This window comes from Heteronotia binoei, chromosome 5 (genome assembly GCF_032191835.1).
Source record: "Heteronotia binoei isolate CCM8104 ecotype False Entrance Well chromosome 5, APGP_CSIRO_Hbin_v1, whole genome shotgun sequence".
In the NCBI taxonomy this organism is placed as follows: domain Eukaryota; kingdom Metazoa; phylum Chordata; class Lepidosauria; order Squamata; family Gekkonidae; genus Heteronotia; species Heteronotia binoei.
The window spans coordinates 19,610,576-19,634,650 of NC_083227.1; the positions used below are offsets into that span (position 1 = coordinate 19,610,576).

Sequence of the window (24,075 nt, forward strand, 5' to 3'; positions counted from 1 at the left end):
CCTAGAGACCAAAGGGAAGCCTCTCCCCTCTGGGTTGCTTCCAAATAGCAGCCAAAGGAGGGTAAAGGGGACCTCTCTCTGTATACTTTGAATATAACATTTTGGTCTTAAAGGTGCCGCTGAACTAGGGGTTATTTCATAGAAAAAGAGATGCCAGTGCTCATTAGCACAACTCATTTCCATAACTCATTTGCATATGCCACACACCCCTGACATCACCGGAAGGTGTCCTAAATTATATCAGCTCAGCATCTACCTTAAACTGCTTCTTTAATTATAACTGTCCAAATAAAATCTTACTCCCATCGTACTTTTAAAAGTACTTTCTCCTATGTGGGCACAGTGGCATGATGAAGATTTCTACCTCTCTGCGTCATGTTTGGGTTATTTCCCCATTATTTGTGTGTGTATGTGTGGGGGGGATGTTAGAAAGTTTGTCAAAGCTTAGAGTTCAGCAAAATTCTGACAGGCCATGGAGCCCAGAAGCAAGCAAGAAAGAGCACGATACAATTCAGAGGTTCCGGAGCGAGGCTCCTGTGAGCTCCTGCTCCAAATGAAGTCTGAGCTGAACTCAGACTTTGCTCCCCATTAGGGTCGAATTCCCTGCCAAGGGCTGTCTTCCCGCCACTCTCTTTCTTGGCGCCGGTTCGCTCTTCGGCCGCTGATTGGGCGCCGGCAGGGAGCTGATTTCCAGGAAGGGAAAGCGAAAGTAGCTCTCTTCGTCTCTCTCCTCGCTTGGCGGAGGCGGCTGCCATGGCGGCTGGGGGTCCCCTGCACGATCTCTGCGAGGAAGCCTCTTGCTCCATCTGCCTGGACTTCTTCAGGGACCCCGTCATGATCGCCGAGTGCGGCCACAACTTCTGCCGAGCCTGCCTCACCCGCAGCTGGGAGGAGCCGTCGGGGGCCGCGGAGCCTTCCTGCCCCCAGTGCAGAGGAAAAGCTCAGCCCAACAGCCTCAGGCCGAACCAGCAACTGGCCAACTTTGTGGAAATAGCCGAGAGAGTCGCTCTGCAAGAGGCCGGTGCGAAGGGGGGAGTCCGCAAGGAAGAGGAGGAAGCCTCCCTCTGCGAGGTCAGTGGTCCTGCCCCTGATCTAATAACCACGCCCAATTAATTGTGGTTTGTTATTTGTAAGCACCTGCCTAATGACTTGTTAATTTCTTACGCCCCTTTCCCCTGAGAAGCAACTTCCAGAAACTTGAAAGAATGCACGTGCCGTTCTGCTATGAGACTTACTTATTCTAGCAGACTACGCTCGCAGGGAGGGCTTGCCAGTCTGCAGACAGGAGATTCTCAGGTCTTAATGTAATTTTTGTCCTTCACATGTGTGCCCACAGTCCCAGCAAGCTCTCACCTTCCCCTTCCCAGGTTCCTTGTGCAAATGAGGGGATGGGATTGCCAGACTCCCCACGGGTCTCAGTTTCAGAGTCCTAAATCCAAGAGTCGAGTATTTTGAGCACACAACACCCAACCTAGTCAAAAGGATGACCAGACTGCTCTCAGCTGGCCTGATCCCGTTTGGCCAATCTTGGGCATTGCTTAGACATGCAACACGTTCTTCAGCTTGCGTATGCCCACAGTCCAAGCAAGCTTTTACACACACACACACACACCCAGGTTCCTTGCACGAATGAGGGGGTGGGATTGCCAGTCTCCCATTGGGTCTCAGCCGTGAACGTTCCATGATCTTGAAGGTTCCATGATGTGTGGCCTTCTCATCCCTGATCTCTCTCTGAACTGCAAGCCATCGGGACACTTGTTTCCCTGATAGGGGCCTTCTGTCACTTACTAGGCCCCAACCATGAGCCAAAATCTGAAAGGCCACGAAATGGCTTGGAGAAAGGCCACTTTCTTGACAGCGGCACCTCTAGATCCCTCACATCGAGAAAGTGCCTCTCCCCTCCCCAAACTCCAACTGAGAACCATAATCAAGTCATTACACAGAGAGAAACTGTCCTGGGGGATAGGAAAAAATGAAACAAATCCTGTGTCTTGGTTTTGGACATCAGGCAGCAGTGGCAGCTGGAAAAGGGAGAGTTTGCCAGAAGCACCAGGAGCCCTTGAAGCTCTTCTGCAAGGACGATGAAGCCCTCATCTGTGTGGTCTGTGACCGATCCAAGGAGCACAGAGATCATGAAGTCCTTCCTCTTGAGGAGGCCTCCCAAGAGTACAAGGTAGGACACCCAAAAGGTGGAGGTTGGTGGGATCTCTTTGCAGGGAAACTCCCTCCAATTTGTGCCAATTTGTGCATGGAATGGAGAAAGTAGAGAAAGAAGTACTTTTCTCCCTTTCTCACAATACAAGAACTCGTGGGCATTCGATGAAATTGCTGAGCAGACAGGTTAAAACGGATAAAGGGAAGTACTTCTTCACCCAAAGGGTGATTAACATGCGGAATTCACTGCCACAGGAGGTGGTGGCGGCCACAAGTATAGCCACCTTCAAGAGGGGTTTAGATAAAAATATGGAGCAGAGGTCCATCAGTGGCTATTAGCCACAGTGTATGTGTGTATATAACATTTTTTGCCACTGTGTGACACAGAGTGTTGGACTTGATGGGCCGTTGGCCTGATCCAACATGGCTTCTCTTATGTTCTTATGCCCTGGCCTCTGGGGGTAAATTGGGGAGTGACAACACCTCTTTGCTGCCTCCTTCCTGGCCTGGTGTCTCCCCAGTGCATTGCTTCCTGCCCCACTGCTGAGGCCGACATGGGGTGATATGGGGAGATGAGTCCATTTCCCGTCAGGCTGTGTTGCCCTCTAGTTAGATGATTGTGTGATAGAGCAAGGAGAGGGCAGGCGCCTGACTCCCAGTTTAAATCCCCCCCCCCCCGCTTACGCACACTGCTTTCCCAATGTCATTTGCTGTCCTGGAGTTGCTTTTTGCCTGGGGGCTGGGGGAGAATGTGTGCAGGTTTGTAACTTTTCTGTGTGTGTCTCTCATTTGCACATCCTAGCTGTGAAGAAGCAGTTCAAATCAGAAGGACAGTATTGGGGGTGGGGGGTAGGAGAGCTACACATGTCCAGGCCCACTCTGACTAGTTGTGCTTCTCCAAGGACTCAGGCGGAGGTCTTTCACATCAATGGCTACCATTTCAAGTGGAGATGCACACTTTCTCTTCCACAAATGGCCAGCCTGTCTGGCATCATGTGTGTGAGAATATGAGGGCACTGTATTTACAGGAGAGGCCTCTTGATACATTGGTCTCTGTGGAAGCCCATGTGTAGCCAGCCTGCAGCTCATTTTCTCCAATAGTCTAGTTTTTATCTCTTCCTTTCCTTGCACCCAGCTCAGCCAGATCTTGCAAAGCAGTAGTTCTAGTATTGCAGTGTCACACGCTGGAGTGCAGGCAAGGGGGAAGTCAGAGTCCAATCCAAGTCAGAGCCAGAGGAGCGTTGAAGGAACCAGTAGCTGAGTCCGAATTGCAGTCTGAAAGCAGGATCGTACGATCCAGGAGTCGGGAAGTCAGAGCAGGAACAGAGCCAAGGAACGGGAGCTGGAGTAGTCGCAAGTCACCGGATGGACTTGTTGCTTCCACAGAGCATTCAGCTGGAAGCAGGAGCTTATATAGCCTGCTGCTGCTGTTTCCAGTTAGCAGGCAGCAGGGCCAGCCTGGCGTCTGCTAAAACTCTGGGCTGAGTGAACGTCTTGCCCGCATTTTGGCCTCTTTCCTTCAGATCGCTAATTCCTGATGGAGCCTTTCCTATACTTGAGCAAGGAAGGTGGTGAACTGGGATGTGTGTCTACCTGTTGTTGTTCCTCGTCAGCTGTAGAGCCAGGTGCTGAGAACTCTGAGGGCAGCGGCAGCGAATCAGTCAAGTTGTGAGAGGGATCAGCTGTCGGCTCCACTGGGTCACCTAACCCTGTCGGCTCTGCCTTGTCAGAGCCCATGATATGCAGTAGGATAAACAACTCTCCCCCCCTTTTCCACACACTTCTCATTCATGTTTTCCATCTCCCTTCACCTAATTTTTCCATGTCCCCCTCCCCCTTTATTTTCACTTATTGACCTCAAGACCTTTTCATCCCTATCCTGCTTGGTGACAGAAGGTATTTAAGAGTAGTATAGTGGCAAACTTTTTGCTGATATTATGAATGGCACTGGGTTTGCTGGGCACATTTGCACTAGTGCTGCTGAGGTTCCATCCCCCCTTCTTGGACTGCGATTCTGTGCTTGACATCGGCTGGCATTGCCACAACGGCACTGGGTTCTGCTGGGCACTCTGATTGCACTAGTACTGCTGGGTACTCTGTACATCGCTTTGGTTCTACTAGGCTTGCAAAACTGTGGCCCCTCCCTTCAGTTTCTACTGCAGAGATGATCTGGTTTGACGTAGTCCTTTGGAAACTGTGAAGGATGGGGGCACCTTCTTTGGGCATAGTGTGCTTCTTAACGTCCAGTATGATGAGTCACATCAGAAAGGGTATTACATTGAGCCCTTCATTTGTTTAAAGATGTGTGATGCTTTGGCTAGCTAGTTAAAATTAGTACAAAGGCAGACTCCTAGCTCTCAAAAATGTTTTGTGAATGTTTGAGATTGTCAGGTCTTGGGTTTCAAAATGGAGAACAGAAGCCCACCCAAGTGCCTGCTCAGAACACGAGTGGCGTGACAGAATTCTGTTTTGCTGTCAGGTCACAGCTGGCTTGTGGACACCCTGTAAGCTTTTCAAGGCAAGAGAGGTTTGGAGGTGGTTTGCCTGCCACTGCCTGCCTCCAGGTCGGCCCTGCTTATCAGGCTATCCTGGGACTAACCAGGTCAGGGGTAGGCTGAGAGTCATAAGACTGGTCCAAGGTCACCCAGCAAACTTCCACGGGGGGGTTCAAACCTGGATTTCCCAGATCTTAGTCCAGCACTTTAAGTGTTACTGCACACAGGCTCTCCTGATGGAATAGCATGCTGGAATTTGATTTTTTTTTTACTAACATGATTATATATATGAATTTAAATAAAAGGGAAATTTCACTGTCTGCTTCTCTTTCCTGGCCACTGAAAGAAAGCTTGGGTCCAGTGGCACCTCTGAGACCAACTCTGTTCTGCTGCTTCAGACCAACACAGCTACCCACCTGAATCTATTTTCTGGACATTATTGTTATTTGTTTCATTTCATGGTGATCACTGAAAATAATTTTGTCCTATAGAGGAGGGGTCCTGTCTTGGGTAGCCCCAGCCTAGCCTGTTCTCCTCAGATCTCTGGAGCAAAGCAGGGCCAAAAGAAGACAGGCAATGGCAAGCCACCTATGAAGGTCTCTTGCCTTGAAAACCCTGCAGGGTCACCATAAGTTAGCTGTGATTTGACAACAACAAGCAATAGAGGAAGGGGGTGTTAAAAATTGTCTGCATTGGTCACCAAATAGGCTAGGTATGCCACTGCACCTGAATGGACACAAAACTCCTCAAAATGTAGCGCATTTTACGCTGTAAACAAATCATAGGTGTAAGTGTATGGGATGGTTGAGTAAACAAAATACAGGTCTTGTTTGTCCTTCCAGCTGGCCTGAAGAAAAATGTCATGTCCTTTTAATAACTTGTTTACCACCCATTCTGGGAGTCCATGTGGGAATCGTCCCTGGGTTATGCAGAGCACACCCTCCTTTTTAGACTGAAGAAACAGGAGGTGGGAACAGAGTCTTGATGTGTGCTTGCGGTAGACTTATCAGGTCGCCACTTCCAAACCCCACTGCTCTGGCTTCACTGTATGAAGCCGTGGAAGCAAAACGGGGGTGGGGGGAGGGAATGTCAGCATGCAGTCTGTTTGCACAGTCTCCACTCTCCAAATACTCTCACTCCACCAGTGCTCCTGGCTGGCGACCCTAGCCATTGCTCCATGGGAAAGCATGAGCTTTTAAAAAATTATTTTGCAGCTACCAAGTGAGTTATGTGGCAATTACAATTTTAGTTTATGGAGAATGGCATTGACCTGGAGCCACAGATCATTCCTCTTCCCCAGGCCTTGCAGAAGCCCACAGAATATCTGATTGGACATTCTAAGGTTCAGTTTCATACCATCAAGGTCGGTGCCAGGCTTTTTTGTGCCCTGGGCAAGGCTGAATACTTGGATCCCCCTGTAAGCAAAATTGGTGAGGTCTCACAAACAAGAGGTTAGGAAAAAGAGATGATAGGGATTTTTAAGCATTATTGCAGAGGTTGATACTACCTTTTCAAGGGTGGTCCATGGATCCATGAAGCAGAAGACATGAATGTGGAAAGTGGCCCAAAGAGAGTTTGGGGGTGCAAGTGTGTGGTACAGCAAGACAAAACACACTGAACTGGCAGACCACACGGCCTTATATTACTAAATTTGTGTCTCCAGGCAATGGTGTCAGGTGACCCATGACAGAGGTCAGGTGACTTATGACACTACATGACACCAGTACCCCTCAAACCTGCTTTGGATCATTCTTTAACGATCATACCAAAGGAGGTTTTTGAGGAAGTGCGGAGGGTACTGATTTTCACCACCATTTCCTGAACCTTTTGCCATTTCTTTTTACACTAGGCATTCTGGGTATATTGCTGGAGTGTTAACACAATGTAGTGATATATTGACTAGAAATAATTGTTTTCAGTGCAAGAAATCCAACCTGTGGCTGGTGTGTGTGTATGTGTAATGGTGGCCAGGAGGGAAGAGCACGGAGTAAACCTTTAAAAAGAACACATTTCAACTGTGATCTCCCCCCCAGGATCAGTTCTGCAACCGTCTGGAGATTCTGAAGAAGGAGAGGGAGAGAATTGTGGCGTATCAAGGAGATGCGGAGAAGAAAAGCCAAGACCTGCTCGTAAGTCCAAATAGCAGAAAAACCAACCCTTGAGGCTGCCCCCACTTTCAATTTAGAAGGACGGTTGTCGGGTCTCCTCTGGCCACCAGTGGGGGATGGGGGGTAGGTTGGGAAACTCCTGGAGATTTGGGGAGAGAGACTGAGACCTCAGGAGGGTTTAATGCAGGGCTGGATTAAGGCCAACTGAAAGTGGGGTTCAGCCACTGCTAATTCTAGGGGGGGCATACTTGGGATATTCAGTAGTATGTACATTCCCGCCCCATCCCCCACAAATTTCTCTTGCCCAGAATGCAGACAGGGAAGCTGCAGTTAAGGTTAGGAGACCAAGCGGTGGGAGGGGGCTTTATTTATTTATTTAGAATTTATATCCCGCCCTTCCCACGAATGGCTCAGGGCAGCTTCCAATAATAAATCCAAGATAAAAATTATACAATATTTAAACATGTAAGGAAGGGATTAACATTTAAAACAGATAAAACAGATAAAACCTTGAGGATTAATAAATATTCTAAATATATAAAAGAAATCTGGCAAGTTGCATTAAATTCTCAAGCTAGGTATAGGCTAGCCGGAAGAGGGTCGTCTTACATGCCCTGCGGAACTGTACAAAGTCCCACAGGGCCCTCACCTCTTCCGGCAGCTGATTCCACCATGTAGGGGCCATAACAGAGAAAGCCCTTTCTCTGGTGGGTTTCAAGCGGGCTTCTTTCGGCCCAGGGACAGTAAGGAGATTTTGTGTTCCCGACCTCAGTACTCTCTGGGGAACATGCAGGGAAAGACGGTCCTTCAGGTAGACAGGTCCCAAGCCATATAGGGCTTTAAAGGTGATAACCAGCACCTTGTACCCGACTCGGTATATCACTGGAAGCCAGTGCAGGGTCCGGAGACCCGGCTGAATGTGTCCCCACTTTGGGAGACCCAGTAACAGCCGGGCCGCGGCATTCTGCACCAGCTGCAATTTCCGAGTTCGGGACAGGGGCAGCCCCATGTAGAGGGCATTACAGTAGTCCAACCTCGAGGTGACCGTAGCATGGATCACTGTTGCTAGGTCGTCGCGCTCCAGGAAGGGGCCAACTGCTTTGCCCGCCTAAGGTGAAAGAACGCGGACTTGGCAGCGGCTGCTATCTGAGCCTACATTTTTAAAGAAGGCTCCAACAGCACCCCCAAGCTCCTGACCCTGTCCGCCGCTATCAGCGGCACACCGTCAAAGGCTGGTAGGGGGATTCCCCCTCCCGGGCCGTGGCGACCCAAGCAAAGGACCTCTGTCTTCGCAGGGTTGAGCTTCAGCCCGCTCAGTCTGAGCCACTCAGCCACGGCATGTAATGCCCGATCTAGATTTTCCGGGGCGCAGGTCGGCTGGCCGTCCATCAGTAGATAGAGCTGGGTGTCGTCAGCGTACTGGTGACACCCTAGCCCGTGCCTTCGGGCAATCTGGGCAAGAGGCCGCATATAGATGTTAAATAACATCGGGGAGAGAACCGCCCCTTGGGGCACACCACAATCGAGTGTGCACCTCCGGGATAGCTCCCCCCCAACTGCGACCCTTTGTCCCCGACCTTCCAGGAAAGAGGAAAGCCACTGTAAGGCCAACCCCTGTATCCCCGCGTCGGCGAGGCGACCCTTCAGTAGCCGATGGTAGACCGTGTCGAACGCAGCCGACAGGTCTAACAGCATCAGCACCGCCGAGCCGCCCCGATCCAGATGCTGTTGAAGGTCATCCACTAGGGCGACCAGCACCGTCTCCGTCCCATGTCCCGGGCGAAAGCCGGACTGAAATGGGTCAAGGACGGAAGCATCCTCCAGGAAAGTCTGTAGCTGCGTCGCCACTGCCCTCTCAATAAGTTTGCCCAAAAAGGGCAAATTTGAGACTGGCCGATAGTGTGCCAATTGGGCCAGATCTAATAATGGTTTCTTTAAGAGGGGACGGACCACAGCCTCTTTGAGCAGCGTTGGAAAGTGCCCTTCCGTCAGGGATCTATTTATGATATCCCGTATAGGATATCTAAGGTCACCCTGGCAAGATTTAATAAGCCAGGAAGGGCATGGGTCCAATTTGCAAGTTGTTGGGCTAGCAGATAAGAGGATCCTGTCAACTTCCTCCAGGCTGAGGGGGCCGAAGCCATCCAGTGTATAATCCGAAGACAGGCTCGGGGCCTCGATTTCGCTAACTGTCTCAAAATTGGCAGAGGGGTCGGGGCGGAGTGACGCGATTTTATCCACAAAAAATTTCGCAAAAGCCTCACAGCCTATTTCCAATTCAATAGAATTTAGTCTGCCTTGCGGCAGCGTTGTCAGTCCTCTAATTATATCGAACAATTGTGCCGGGCGCGAAGTTGCGGATGCAATCTTAGCCGCAAAGAACGCTTTCTTTGCGGCTTTGATTGCCATCTCATAGGCCTTCAAATTTTCTCTATAAGATGTTCGGGTCACTTTGTCTCGAGTACGCCGCCATTGCCTCTCCAGTCGTCTGAGTCCCCGCTTTTGGTGCCGCAGCTCCTGGTTAAACCAGGGCGACGGCTTCAAGCGGGGACGCAGAGGGCACTTGGGTGCGACCTCCTTGATGGCCCTGGAGAGCCCATCATTCCAGGACTCTACCAGATCATCCAGGGAATCGCCAGTGGGCCAGGTGTCCTGAAGAGCTGTTAGGAACTGTTCCGGGTCCATCAGGCTCCGCGGGTGAGCTAAAATACGCTCTCCGCCTAAACAGGTTTTGGGTGACACCCCCATACGAGCCTTAAGGGGGTGTCACCCCCTTCTGAGCACTTTTGCCCCCTGTGGTGTTTCTCCTCAACCATCATGTCTCATCCCCCAATGGGAACTGGGGAAGTCAACCTGTGGAGGCTGTTTTAGTGGGGGAACAAGTGGACTCAAGAAGCCCCTTCTACTTTCTGGGTTTTCTGCTGCAGACTGAATCCTCCGTGGCTGAAAGAACCCCTCCGGGATAGGATGGGATAGGAGCCTCTTCAAGAGTCTCTTCCCACTGCAGAGACCAGCTGTGTTCCTGACGTTGGCCTGCTTTTCTTCTCTTTCCATCTCAGAAACAAACTGAAGAAGAGAAGAAAGCGATAGTAGCTAAGTTCAGGCAACTGCACACATTTCTGGAGAAACAAGAGAACTTTTTGCTGGCCCAGATGAAAAAGGTGGAGAAGGAGGTGGTGAGAAACAGGGATCAGCATCTGAACAGAATCTGTGAGGAGCTCTCTTCTCTGGAAAGCCTCATCCGGAAGATGGAGGAGAAATGTCAGCAGCCGGCCAGTGATCTCCTGCAGGTGAGAGTGTGGCAGAAACAGGCAGAGTCCCCTTGGGGAGAAGGCTGGCTCCAAATCCTCTCAGCTTAGCAGAAAAGCAAAAGCAAACCAGCTCAGTTTATGTCGCTAGCAAGTTTTCACCTCTGCACCAGGGCCACTTTCCCCTCTGCCCCTTTCCACCTCCAGCCAGGGGCAGACTGGACAATCCCAGGGGCCCTGCAAAACAACACTCCCTGGAGATACATTCCCCCACAGCCCCCTGCCCCTCCCTGTTAGACTGCAGCCACTGGAAGCCAAAGTGTGTTTGTGTTTCAACCAACAGTCTGAGGAACCCCATGGTTCCTGGGAAACTCTTTACAACACCACCAACCAGGAAGGAGGGTCACATGCAAGACTTTTCACAACCCATTTTAAAAGGAGAATGTCTAGGGGCAGTGTGGTGGGGGGAATGTCACTTATATATAAAATGCACACCGACACGCAGTGGCAACGGCATATGGTTACAGGAACAGCATCCACACAGCTGTTCTGGGCACTGCTGTCTGTCTAGCATGTCTGTGCAGATGTGATGGCACTTATGCCCAGACAGACCCTCTCTCCTCTCTTCCCTTTCATGGCAGAATCATGTTGTAAGGCTGCAGAGAAAAGGGGGGAAGTCCACAAGGGGAACACAACACATCCTACTCTGAAGGTCTCTTTCTCTTCTTCTCACCCTCTGCCTTCTTTCTTTAGGATGTCAGAAGCACATTGCAGAGGTAAGTGGATCTTTAACATTAACCTTCTTAATCCTCGGATTGAACTGGGCAGCTTGTGAAGACTATAAGAACATAAGAGAAGCCATGTTTGATCAGTCCAGTGGCCCATCCAGTCCAACACTCTGTGTCACACAGTGGTCAAAAACTCCAGGTGCCATCAAAAAGTTCACCAGTAGGGCCAGGACACTAGAAACCCTCCCACTTTGCCCCCCCCCCAAAAAAAGAACCACCAAGAATTCAGAGCATCACTGCCCCAGACATAAAAACATAAGAGAAGCCCTGTTGGATCAGGCCAATGGCCCATCCAATCCAACACTCTGTGTCACTCAGCGGCCAAAAAACCCAAGTACCATCAGGAGGTCCACCAGTGGGGCCAGGACACTAGAAGCCCTCCCACTGTTGCCCCCCCCCCCCAGCACTGAGAATACAGAGCATCCTAATGATACCTTTCATGAGATTCAAGAAATTGCAACTTACTTCATGGTATTGAAGTCCACACTGGAATCTGGACCATCATTTAGGAATTTTTTCAGAGAAAGGACTTTACCCTTTTGTGTGTCTGTCTATGATATGTAATCTTTGATTTACCTTTCTTTATTATAATAAATGTAATGAGTACTTAGTAATTCTGGTCACAGTAACCAATAGGTTTAGTGTAGCCAGTTCTTAAGAAAGCAGGAGCTGTGCATTCCTCTTCAAGAGCCCGCCCACCTTCCAGTCCTTTCAGCATCAGCCTGTTTCTCTTGGCTTTCTGCAGTTCCTTCCTCTGCTTCTCTGACCCACTTGGGGCGGAGGGGAGGGAGGGAGATTCTGAATGGGATGGATGGTACCCTAATGGGATTTTCTCCAGGTATGAAGACAAGGAGTCGTTTGAGAATCCAGTGGCTATTCCACTTGCACTGAAGCGGCACATCTGGGACTTCTCAGATTTAAATCTCCTTTTGGAGGGCATCAAGAAGCAACTCAAAGGTAATGAAGAAACACTGCTGGAGTTTCAGACTGGACATTAGAGTGGGCCAGATGTGTTTTAGTCTGCTCCAGGCTGACTATATCATTGAGAGACCCAGGAATGTGTGGAGTTTATGCATCAGTTCAGAAGGCCATTTTAGTTCACCATGGAAAGTTTTCTGATCAAAATTCTGCCATAACTTCAGCTCAGAATTGCATTACATGGACTTCTCGAAATTATATTATGTTGTTGATCTCTGATCATTACTGTGACCATGCAAGGGCACAAGGTGAGGTAGATGGTCAAACAAGCACCTAAAATGACAGGGAGGGAGGCTGCTCTTTAGGGCATCTATTTTTAATGAAACAGCCGCTGGATCAGTTTCAGGGACACCCCCCCCCCCTTCTCTCTGCAATGTGTCTGTGACCAAATCAGACTTATCAAAACTGATCCCTTTGATTGGATGTTTGTGTTTGTTTGAGTATGTCGTAGCAGAGCCCACAGAATGGTCTCAAAGGGACAGACTGGTTTTAAAGTAGAGTCATACCCTTCGAAGCCCATTGAAATCAGTGAGTCTGAAGAGTGTAACTCAGCTCAGTATGTGCTGCGGAGCCTCTGTCTAGAAGTCTAAATTTAGCCAGTTTGGACCCTTGGCTGTAGTCCTTAGCATACTTTCTATGACATGAATCTCAACTCCAGTCACTTGTGAACACAAATCTGAATATTTGTACACAATCCTCCACCCCCAAGATAGTTTCTACTTGAGCCTTAAGTTGTAACTCAGAAGAGATATGTACCTGTGTGCCATCAAGTCACAAATGACTTCTGGCAACCCCCACCAGGAGGTGAACAAGACAAGTGTTTGCTATTTTCTTCCTCTGCAGAGTCTTCTTTGGTCGATCCAAGTACAGACTCAGCTTAGCTTCAGCAGTTTGACAACATTGGGCTGTATCATGCCCCTCCCCTCCCCAAAAGAAAATAGTATTATTAGCTGGTATTTTTGTCACAAGAAGGGCCTGCTGCTCACTTTCCATTCCTTTGCTTCCTCAGACACTCTGGATTCTGGACTTCATCTGCAGAAAGGTACATTTTTCTTCATAAACTGATCAATTATTTCTAAACTAAAAAACCTCCCCTAACAATTCGTGTTCTCCCACTTGGTGTTCTCCGAGATAACACAATTGAATGCTCTTGTTTCGTTCCTCAAAATCTTATGCTCCCTGCCACAGCCAGTTCCTTCTTGTTCTGTTGGTAAGGGTGAAAGAAAAGGTTGAGGGGATGAAACCTGCCGCCATATTTAAGTGATGGGAGAATGGTTGCTGGGCAACAGGTTGACTGAGTTCCATAAGAAAAGTCTCTCTGTTCTCCTACCAAAGGTGGGGCATCAGGTTTGCCAGCCCAGGATAGATCATGCCTGATGTTCAATAGCTCCATGTTGGTAACTCCAGTCCAGAAGAAGTTCCAACTGGTAATATTGCAATTCTTTTAAAATTTCCACTGCGGATACCAGAACAGGCATTAATTTTTGCAGCAGCTGGGTGTGTGTGTGTGTTGGGAATATGAATTAAGTATTAAGTACCAAGGATATTTCTGTCCGTTCTAGCTCTGCCCTTGTTCAATGTGTAGCAGGTTTTCCGCCGCTTCTCCATTGCATTCAGGCACCTTCTGGGTTTTCCCAGCTTACTTAAACCAAGTTTCCACTGGAGTTTTGGAAAGGATTGCAGTGAAGTTTGGGCAGCTGCTATGTGGGTGGGAGAATCCAGATTTTCCCAGCCTCTGTGGCCACTATATCCCTGACCCTGTCCTATGGTGAGCATTTCTTTCCCTCACTTTTGGAGGCTTTTAATTGTTTGTTTCCAATAGATTTGATTCCCTTTTAGGGAATGTTCCTTAAGCCGTAAGGTCTCCACATCCACCACTAGCAGATGGGTCAGAGGCTGCATTTTCCCGGCATATAAGTCCAGGGGACTGGATCCCCCTTTGGGTGTTACAGCCCACTCCCTCAGAGGGGCAGAAACCTCAGCATTATCTGGTCCTTCCCTAATGTTGATTTTAAAGTTTTGTATAAATTACTATATGGACATGTTGTTAGCCGCCCTGAGCCTGCCTCGGCAGGGAGGGCGGGATATAAATAAAATATTATTATTATTTTTCCTTAGAGGTGGTCTGTAGGGCTGCAGCCTGGAAATTGTTCCACTCATTCACCAGGCATTACAGGATTGACAAAATGGGCTCAGCTGGGACTGCTTTTGGAAGAAAATGGTCCTGGAGCATACCTTTTCAGGCTAGAGTCTGAGATTCTTCCCCTCTCTGAGGCATGCTGCTGTCTTATGTGCCAGATGTGGAGACTTCCCCACCCCGGACCACTGGAGAATGGAAGAGTTGTCTCACTGTGCATCTCCCTTGTCAGTGGTCCTAGAGTAGGGCAGTCTCTTCCCATCCAAGGGGGTGAATTCCCTTTCTCAGAAGGCACTTGAGCCAGAGTAGGTGTGCTGTATTGACTCTATGGGGCTTCTTTGCCTCAATTTCAGTTTCCTGAACTGGTGGGCGTCTCTTTTGAGTTCTTCACCCTGTTCTCTGTGTGGTCGGTTGGAGGTTTTTTTGGACCATTTTATTGGAGGTCTGATTTCATGTTTGATCATTTGGAGAGGGAGTTGTGCTGCTTCGGGGCCAGACTGGGGCCTGGGAGCGAAGCCCGTCCCCTCCCAGAATTGCAAGGTTCTGGACTCTCCCGGTCTCCAGGAATGAGCTTCTCCCAGAAGTAGAGACTGCCCTACCCCAGGACCAGCAAGAAGGAAGATTCATGATAAGGGAGACAAATCTTCTGTTCTTGTGTGCGATTTCTAACCAAAGAAGCCTATGACTGAAATTGCCATTGTTTTTTTTTCTCTTCTTCATAGTTCTCTTTTCAGGATGGGATACGGGAGGAAATAGATTGTGTCCCTGTGGGTGCTTGTTGTGCACATTGTCTGCCTTCTGAAGCATGTGGGAAGACAGCTCTGCCTTTTAGAAGGGCAGGAGCAGGCAGGCGAGCCTGATGACCAAGGAGAGGGTGGCAGAGGTGGGAGGAGGCCATGACTGGCAGGAGAAGGAAGCCGAACAGGCCAGTGGGTGAAATCCCCCAGCTGATGCCGTTTCACTTCTTGTCTCCTCATTTTCCCTCAACAGCAAATGTGACTCTGGATCCAGACACGGCCCATCCATGGCTCATCCTGTCTGAGGGTCAGAAAAGCGTGCAAATGGGAGAAAAAGCTCAAACTCTGCCCACCAGTCCGGAGAGATTTGAGAACTATAATGCTGTGCTGGGCTGTGAGGGATTCACAGGAGGCCGCCATTTCTGGGAAATCCTTGTGGGAAGTGAGGAAAGCTGGGCTGTGGGGGTGGCCAGAAAGTCTGTGAGGAGGAAGGGAGAACTCACTTTTATTCCTGAGGAAGGGATGTGGGCTGTGGGGAAGTGGGGAGGGATGCACAGGGTTGGTATAAAAGCTCACCCTCCCCTGACTGTGAGTGGGGAGCTGAAGAGGATCCGAGTGTGCCTGAACTATGCTGGGGGTCGAGTGGCCTTTTTTGATGCTGACCGAGCAGCCCTTCTCTACGAGTTCTCTGGAGCCTCCTTCCATGGAGAGACCCTCCTGCCCTTCTTTAGGGTGCATAAAAAAGGCCGCCTCAAAATATCTTCATAGGACTTTTTCTTGACACCAGGACCATCGGGAATATTATTTCTCCATACCTGTAAAGACCTCTCCTGTATAGGTTTGCCAGGTCTGTGTTGGAAAACACCTGGAAACTTTGGGAGGTAGATCTGGGAGAGGGCGGGGTTTGGGGAGGGGAGGGGACTCAGCATGGTACAGTCCCATAGCGTCCATGGTCCAAAGCAGCCATTTTCTCCAGGGGGACTGATCTCTGCCAGCTGGAGATCAGTTGTAAAAGTGGGAGATCTCCAGGCCCCACCTGGAAGCTGGCAAGCCCACTCCTGTCTCCAGCCACCAAACTGACGGGTAAAATGGAGACATTTCCCCCTCCATTTCCCAACATTCCTTTCCCCCCCTTCGTATCTTCTTAAACTGACAGTAATGCCTTTCCCATTGTACAAGATGCAGGAGAGCTCTGAACAGACCCCCCCCCCCCCGGCCATCTCTCCAGCCTTCGTTCTCCTCAAGCACAAGAGAGGAATTGCTACAGAGCCTGTGGAGAAACGCCATTTTAATCCAGGTTGGAGCTTCATTGGGAGGGAAAACATGAAACTGCGAAGCAGGCTTGGGCCTAGCCTTCTCCTCACTCCCCCCCTCCCTTCCAGAGCCAAACCAACAACGCTAGGGGGAAAGTCTCCTAGAGAGACAGGAAGTTCTTTTGTTCTCTGCATGTGAGTTTGGAGGAAGAGTTTTCAGTTCTCAGCTGCAGCTCGAAGGAAGAGGTTGCCAGTGTGGGGGCTCCTGCCTGTGCATGCGGCCTATTCAAGAGAAAAGGCCCCCAGGCAGTCAGACCAAGTAAGTCATCCAAAAAGGCAGGGCGTGTTTAGACCAGGGACAGGAGGACGCGTTTAAAACCACATTTTGTTTGTCATGCTGTTTGCTGTACGGGTGCTGTGCTGTGCTAACTTTTTAAATGCAACTGTTTTTGTTTTGTTCTTCTTTTCTTTTCTTTTTCTCTTTTAAATAAATATATTTTTACTGTTTGAATGCTGGCAGTCAATCTCTGTACCACATAGATCCCCAACCGCTCTAGACCCCGCTGTGTTGAGAAGGGGGCCCCGGGGAAGGGGGAAGGCATGCAGTTGGATAAGGTGCCAATCCTCCAGGGGTGCCCCAAAGAAGTGCTGAGGTCTCTGTGAAACCCAAGTGCAGGGTGGCAGAGGACCTTGAGGCCTAGCCTCATAGCTGGAGAGGGGGATTGGGAGTCCTGTTCCTCTCAATCTGAACCCCTAGACTGAGCAGGTGGTGGCAGCGAGCCCAAGGGGCAGGAGGAGAAATAGCTCCCTCCAGGAGTTGGCGACTCAATAGGGAGCTGACAGGACCGGGTCTGAAGGCAGAATCGGGCCGGTTCCGTCACAGAGCCTACAGAGGAAGGAAGAAGAGGCCCTGCATGTTTCGGTTACTCAGTTTCAGTTTGCTTTATTACGGTCCATGACCAAATACACAGCACAATGCAGGCCAACAACAACCACATAAAAATTGTAAAAACCAAGATGGACCTAAATAGGTGAAACGTAAGATATTTAAAAAATAAATGCGAAAATAAAATATAGGACATTAGTATGAATGATGAGATATGACAGATAATACAATAGTGGTCAAACATCTTCTAGCTTAATAAATATAGTGCATATAATAAAAAATTTAAAAATTATACAGCTCCAGAAAAATATTAACTAGAATACACTGGTTAAAAATACAATCTGTTACCTCGACATTAACTTGTAAGAACCATAAAATGCAAGTTGATTGCATGGGAACAAAATTTGGCAACATTATGAATGGTCTCTGTATTTATATCAGTTTCAGTAGCATTTGTGATGGTATACAAAGTACTCAGGCATTTAAGAAAAGATAAAATACAAGCTTGGAAATATTCAAAAAACAGTCAGTTCAAGACCCCTTCTTTACATAATCCTCACGAATTCTCCTAGCTGCCGCCATAAATTTGGCACAATTAATTGTGAATTGGGGGTTAAAACCTGATAACAGCGTATTTCTGATTTTGAAATCAGAAAACCCGAGACATCCCTCCAACAAAGAATAAATGTACCTGGCTCATATGCCAGGGTATAGGCCACACCCAAACAAAACATGGTCAATCCTTTCAATCAACAAAACATGGTCAGTCGTTATCTGCACCACAAGGACAAAGCCGCTCAGCCTTAGGCACCTTTCTTTTCTTTTCTTTTCTTTTGTATAAACAATTTTTATTGGTAACATATGGTAGCAAATCTATATATCTTACAACTTAAGAAAGAAAAATTTATCTGCCCCATATCTTACTTTTCCCCCACCCCTCCCCCCGTTACTTGATCCCCGCCAGTGTTATTTACTTATTGAAAAACAAATATTAAAGGTACCCTTAACTATTAATGAACCAAAAGTTATACTCTTGTTTAAAAACTTAATCATTATCAAAGATTGTCCAGTGTCCTTTTATTTTCCACTCTTTTTCTACGTATCTTCTGAACTTCTTCCACTCCATCTTAAAAACTTCTAAATCATAGTTTCTTAATATTCCAAATCATAGTCTCTTAATATTCTTGTTAATTTGTCCATTTCACTCCATGACATGACTTTTATAATCCAAACCCATTTTCTCTGGTATTTTTTCTTGCTTCCACAACTGCGAGCCATAGGCACCTTTCTAAAGTGGCCCTCAACGACTGCTGAAGGAAAGATATTGCAACGAGCCATAGAGGGGGAGCTAGATAATCCGGGACCTTGGCAATATCATTCTGTCTCTCAATATCTTGTAGTATCTGTTTGACTATGGCCCTGGCTTGATCCAGGGCCATTATCTGGAGAGATTCAGGTGAAAAGCCAAGCATAAACAATTTCTGATGGATGGCTCTAACCCAAGAAGAACAATATCTATCCTTTAAAATCAACGATGTGATATTCGTGGGGCAATGGCTGAGATTGAGCCAAGTGGTGATTGAAAGCAGGCTCACCCTAGCCTCTATCCTTAGCAAGCCAGTTTCCAAGCGTAGTACTGCATTGGAAACGCAGGTTGGAAAGTGGAAAATGGCTCTCAAGAATTTGGACTGAATTTTTTCAAGGGGATCAAAGCTTGATAAGGATGGACCCAACATAGTTCCATAAGTAAGTTGGGGTATTGTTTTGGCCAAGTAGAGTTTTAATGCAACTGGTATAAAATGTACCCCTTTCGTGAGAAAAAAACCTAATAGTGGCCTGGGTCGATTTATGACCAGAATCGGCAGCAGATTCGTGGTGAGCCTTCTTTGACCCTGAGGACTGTTTGTTTCGGTTACTGTTGGGGACTTCCGCTTTTCTTTAATGGGCACCAACGGTTCGATCTTGCCTGTGTTCAGCCTGACTTTTCTGAAGGTCCTGTCCCTATCCAGGTTGCTGCACTTATAGCACTTATTTTTCAGTTATACCGGAGACTGAGAAGATGTTATGCTTACTATAAAGTTATGTTGTGTTGAAAACGCTGCTGCTTTAATTGTTTGTTTTTTGGGAGGTGGGAAGCCGTTTCATAACTGCCAGAGAAGTCCCAGACAGTGCCGTCATTTACAGACTTGATCCATCCACAACTCTGCAGTAGGACAGAAGAATCCAGGGGTGGATTGCGTAGCCAGGCTCCTGCTGGCCTCTGCTTGCTTTAAGGTTTCTCTTCCGGTTGCTTTTGTGCCTCTTTTCAAACCATTATAGGCCCTTCAACATCCACACAGCCATCTTGCTCTCCTTTGGTTCTCCAAGGAACTGGGAGCTCCTGCTTTATCCTCACTGTGACCCTGAGAGGGAAGTCAGGCCCAGAGCGAGTGAGCTTCACCCCAGAGAGTTTGGGGGCAGAGCTGGGGAGGGGGAGGTCTGGGGAGGGGAGGAGAGGGACCAAGTGTGTGTGTGGGGGGAGGGCATAATGACATCCAGTCCACAGATATTCAGCCCCCCCCCCCCGCAAGAGGCGGGGAATCTTATATCTGAGCAGGAATTTGAACCCAGGCCCCATCAGTTCAAGTCCTACCACCTTGTGCAATGCACTGGCTCTCAGCACAGATGGTCATACTAATATATAATCTAGGGGTGGCCAAACTGTGGCTCAGGAGCCATATGTGACTGTGTCACACACATTGTATGGCTCTTGAAGCCCCCACCACTCCATCAGCTGGCTAGGAGAAGGCATTTCTCTGTTTAAATCACTTATCCAAGCCAAGTCAGACAGAAACTTGGGGAATGCATTTAAAGTTGCTTTCTTTCCACCCTTCCCTCCCCCCAATCTATTTGCCTGCATGCCTGTCTGCCTTCCTTCTTGTCTTGTGGCTCTCAAACATCTGATGTTCGTGTCTTGCGGCTCACGAACATCTGATGTTTATTCTGTGTGGCTCTTGCATAAAGCAATTTAGCCACCCCGATATAATCTACATTCCTGGAAAATCTGGTGGTAACAAGCAGGGGCCTCTTGAGACTTGTTGGGGGGGATATCAAATCTTGCCCACTTTGTTTGCTGTGCTCGCCCCTGAAGAGCCACTCTAATGTGCTGCCATCTCCTGCTTCATTGGTGCAGTGGTGGGCAGAAACCAGGGGGTCTCCTTTCCCTCCCTCCCCCTTCCACTCGTGGGGCCACTACCTCCACTGTCTGGCTTACTGGGCAAGGGCGCCAGGCAGCAGCAGCTCCCATTCCTCCTCTCTGACATCCTGAGGGCTGGGGTGGTGGTGGCAACTTCTACTCCTCTATGCTTAGTGATAAATTCCACTAGGAGCCAGTTACTAAAACTGGTCTGTCTGAAATGACAGGAACAAAATCTTATTAGCAACCAGTTACTAAAATGGAATGCAAAGACAGTTTGAAAAGGATCTCTATCTAATCCCCTTTCAAAGTTGTGTATTCCTTTGGCCATCTCTTCATCCTCTGGCAGCAAATCCCACATTTGAATCATTCTTTGTGTAAAGAGCTGCTGTTCGCCGAGGGAGTGGTGGCAGAGCTGGCAGAGAATAGTGTGGAGATTTGGTACCTGTGTGTGTCCCCGCTTGCACACCATAGCTGTGTGGTTGCCGTTCAGATTGGAAGAACAGCACTGGGGGGTGGGAGACCTACACATGAAACAACCTTATTCTGAGTCAGATTCTCGGTCTGCCCAGGTCCACTCTGACTGGCAGCGGCTCTCCAGGGAGTCAGGTGGAGTTCTTTCGCATCAGCTGCTACCTCTTCATTTCAACCAAAAATGTCAGGGAGTCAGTCCGGGATCTTCTGCTTGCTAAGTAGATGCTCTGCCATTAAGCCATGGCAAGAATCCCATGAACTGAGAGAGAGAAACCTGTTCAAAAATTAAAACCATTTATTAAAATTCAAACTGTGTTGCAATTATTGTTAATCATGTAGCACAATATGCAGCATGCAGAATTTGTTACATTAAACAAATACCCAATTAAAGTGCACTACTATTTCTTAAAGAATGTATGCTGATTGCTCTGCCCAAAGACTATCAGGTGGTTGTCCAGAACAACAAAAGTGGCAAAAATAAAATCACACATTAAATACCCTTTTTCCGTCCGCAGGAGCTAATGTAATTGTCAGTCTGTGATGAACATCTGACATATCTGATAAAGCCCAACCCCTATCATGAACTTTAAGTCATCTTACTAAAATCCCACCACACAAAGAGCATGGGAAAATGTGGAGTGGAAAGTATGCCTTTTCTCCACCCCCCACCCCCACCCCCACAATCAAGTGCCATTTAGCCTCTTGCCTGGCATTCTCAAACTGCGCCCCCTCCACCCAAACGAGTGAGCTTTTTGCCTTTTTAAAATGTTCAGTGCTTGGGTATATTGCTTGAGTTTTTGTAGAAAAAGCCCAACAGGAACTAATTTGGATGTTAGGCCACAACCCTTGACACCAAGCCAGTCAGAACTGCGTTCCCGTGTGTTCCTGCTCAAAAAACCCCCGGTTGAGTGATATACTGACTGAATTTTTTTAGTACAAAAAACTCTCCTGTGGGTGGAATGGTGGGTGGGAGTATAAAGGATGGAGTAAATCTCCATGAAGGAAAGTTGTCCCTGTGAATATTTTTGTACTGAAGTGGCAAACAGAGAACAGGACACACCATTCTTGTGAGGAAGCTACCTTCGTGCAATATTTCAGAAATGTCATTGAAGATCCTGTTACAGACATGAGGCAGTTATATCTAGTTTGGCCCTTAAATGACAGTTTTGCTTCTTGTATGTTTTGTGTGCGTGTGCATACCTGGAAGTCATGGCTGACTTCTAGTGACCCCTAGTGAGGCTTGGATGTTCAGAGAGGTGGCTTTTGCCTATTGTTGTATTGCCCGCCTCTGCATTCCAGCCCTGGTATTCCTTGTTTTATAGTAAATAAATCTCAGTTTGGGGTCTTTTCCTCACCCACACCCAGGATCAGTTCTCAAACTGTCGAGGATTCTGAAGAGAGAGAGAATTGTGGCCTATAAAGGACGTATAGTGAAGGAAAGCCAAGATCTACTTGTAAATGTTACTGTTGCTAGGAAGTGAACAGATTCTAGAACTATTATTGAAGCAAAAATGTTGACAGACAAGGAAAGCCCCCGCCACTTTCAATGTGGATGTTCCATGCGCCAGTGGTTCAGTATTCAGCAGAAGAGGCCCACAAAGTGTAGACTTAACACTAGAATTCTGAACAGCGTTCTACTTGAAGAGTGGGCTGGAGTGTTGTAGACCTGCACACTCTGGTGCTTCGTGCCCTCTGCGCCCTAGGCAATCACCTAGGCTCGACAACAGGGCATAGATGCCTTTGCTTGGTGGTGCTAGAATTCAGAGATTGACGACCTCTGCAAGTGGAGGTTCCCCTCAGTCTCCGTGGCTAGTAGCCACCTATAGCCCTATTGCCATGAATCTTTCTAATCCCCTTTAAAAGCTGTCCATTCCTGTGCCCATCACTGCATCCTCTGTCAGCAAATTCCACATTTTAACCACTCTTGGTGGAAAGAAGTATTTCCCTTGGTCCATCCTGAACCTACTGCCCATCAGTTTCATTGGATGTCCCCATGTTCTAATATTTTTGGAGGAGGAGAAAAATTCTCTTTGTCAGCTCTCTCCACCCCATTGCCTCCTGGCTCTGGGATTCAGAGGATTAGCGCCTTTGAATGTGGAGGTTCCCCTCAGCCACCATGGCCAGTAGCCACTGATAGACTTATCCTCCATGAATCTGTCTAATCCCCTCTGAAAGCTCTTGATTCCTGTGGCCATCACTGCATCCTCTGGCAGTGGATTCTACATTTTAATCACTCTCTGTGTAAAACAGTATTTCCTTTTACCTGTCCTGAACCTACTTCCTGTCAGCTTCATTGAATGCCCTGGAGTTCTAGTATTCTGGGGAGCGGGGAAAATCAACAGCAGGCAGCTGACTTGCCTAACTCAAATTTAGGCCAATGATCTTTTGATCTCCTTCAACCAATCAGGACTCCCCCCCACTCCCAAGAGACGAGAGAAACTCCCCCACAAAAACCATGTTGACTGAGAAAGATACTTAGACAAAACCAATCTCCTATTTTGACATGTTTACTTGCTTTACTTAACTTGTTATTCCCGTTTAGTTTTCACATCTATTTAAACATTGTCATTACACTGTATGCTAATTTCCACTGTCTGCATATCCATGAACTGTCACCTTCCATTTCAGTGTACCGGAGGAAGTGTGCTTGCACACAAAAGCTGATCCCTTGAATAAAACTTTGTTGGTCTTAAAGGCTCCCCTGGACTCAGACTTTGTGCTGCTGCTTCAGACCAAAACAGGTGCCCACCTGGATCTATCCCCCCCCTTCCAACTGTTCCAGCTGAAACCAGTAAAATGAATGGGCAGGGCTGCTGGATGCCTGCACAGGGGCCTTGTGCGGTCAGTGCTGAGGCGGGCTGCTCTCCCCAGTAACTAACACCTGACATGTACTGAGCTGAGAAGGGGGGTGGGGGGTGGAATCTTGCAGCTGGAATTTTACTCAGAGACAGCTCATTCCCTGAACACTCCTCCCCCAAAATATGCTAGAATCACTGATAGCTACCCTACTGAGACTGAATTTAGACTTGTGGGATTCAAACGGTGCTGATTCTAAGGGGGAGGAGTACTTGGAATGCTTGCAGGGCTTTTTTTGTAGCAGGAACTCCTTTGCATATTAGGCCACACACCCCTGATGTAGCCAATCCTCCAAGAGCTTACAGGGGTTTTCTTACAGGGCCTACAGTAAGCTCTTGGAGGATTGGCTACATCAGGGGTGTGTGGCCTAATATGCAAAGGAGTTCCTGCTACAAAAAAAGCCCTGGCCGCATGTAGATTTCTCTCCCCCCCCCCCCTCCCGGAGTTTTATTTCTGTGTCCAAAGTGTAGTTAGGGAAGCTGCAGCTTAAATAGGGAAACCAAGTGAGGGGAAGGGGCTTCTGCGCTTTTGTCCCCAGTGGCATTTCTGCTCAAACACTGTATCTTTTCATTGTTGCTTTGCAACAAGAGTCAGCATACGGATGGTGTTTTAGCCGGGAAACAAAAAGACTCAGGAAGCTTACTGCTAGGTTCTCTCTCTGGCTGGTATTTTTGTGATTTTGTGTGTGTGTTTGTGCACACACCTGGAAGTCATGGTGTCCTCTGGTGACTGACCCCTACTGGGGGTCAGGAGGATATTCAGAGAGGTGTCTGAATAAAGCCTGCC

At 48.1% G+C, this 24,075-nt stretch overlaps 1 protein-coding gene across 1 annotated transcript in view; it reads left to right on the forward strand.

The window, feature by feature from the left end:
- The first annotated feature begins 749 nt into the window (after window positions 1–749).
- Window positions 750–24,075, forward strand: part of LOC132571804 (uncharacterized) — a 41,143-nt gene continuing 17,817 nt past the window's right edge. The window contains 8 exon segments of the mRNA XM_060238597.1: window positions 750–1,048; window positions 2,034–2,173; window positions 6,683–6,778; window positions 9,817–10,047; window positions 10,759–10,781; window positions 11,632–11,750; window positions 12,781–12,813; window positions 14,899–15,403. Of these exon segments, the coding sequence (XP_060094580.1) occupies window positions 754–1,048; window positions 2,034–2,173; window positions 6,683–6,778; window positions 9,817–10,047; window positions 10,759–10,781; window positions 11,632–11,750; window positions 12,781–12,813; window positions 14,899–15,403 (1,442 nt within the window). The 5' untranslated portion in view covers window positions 750–753.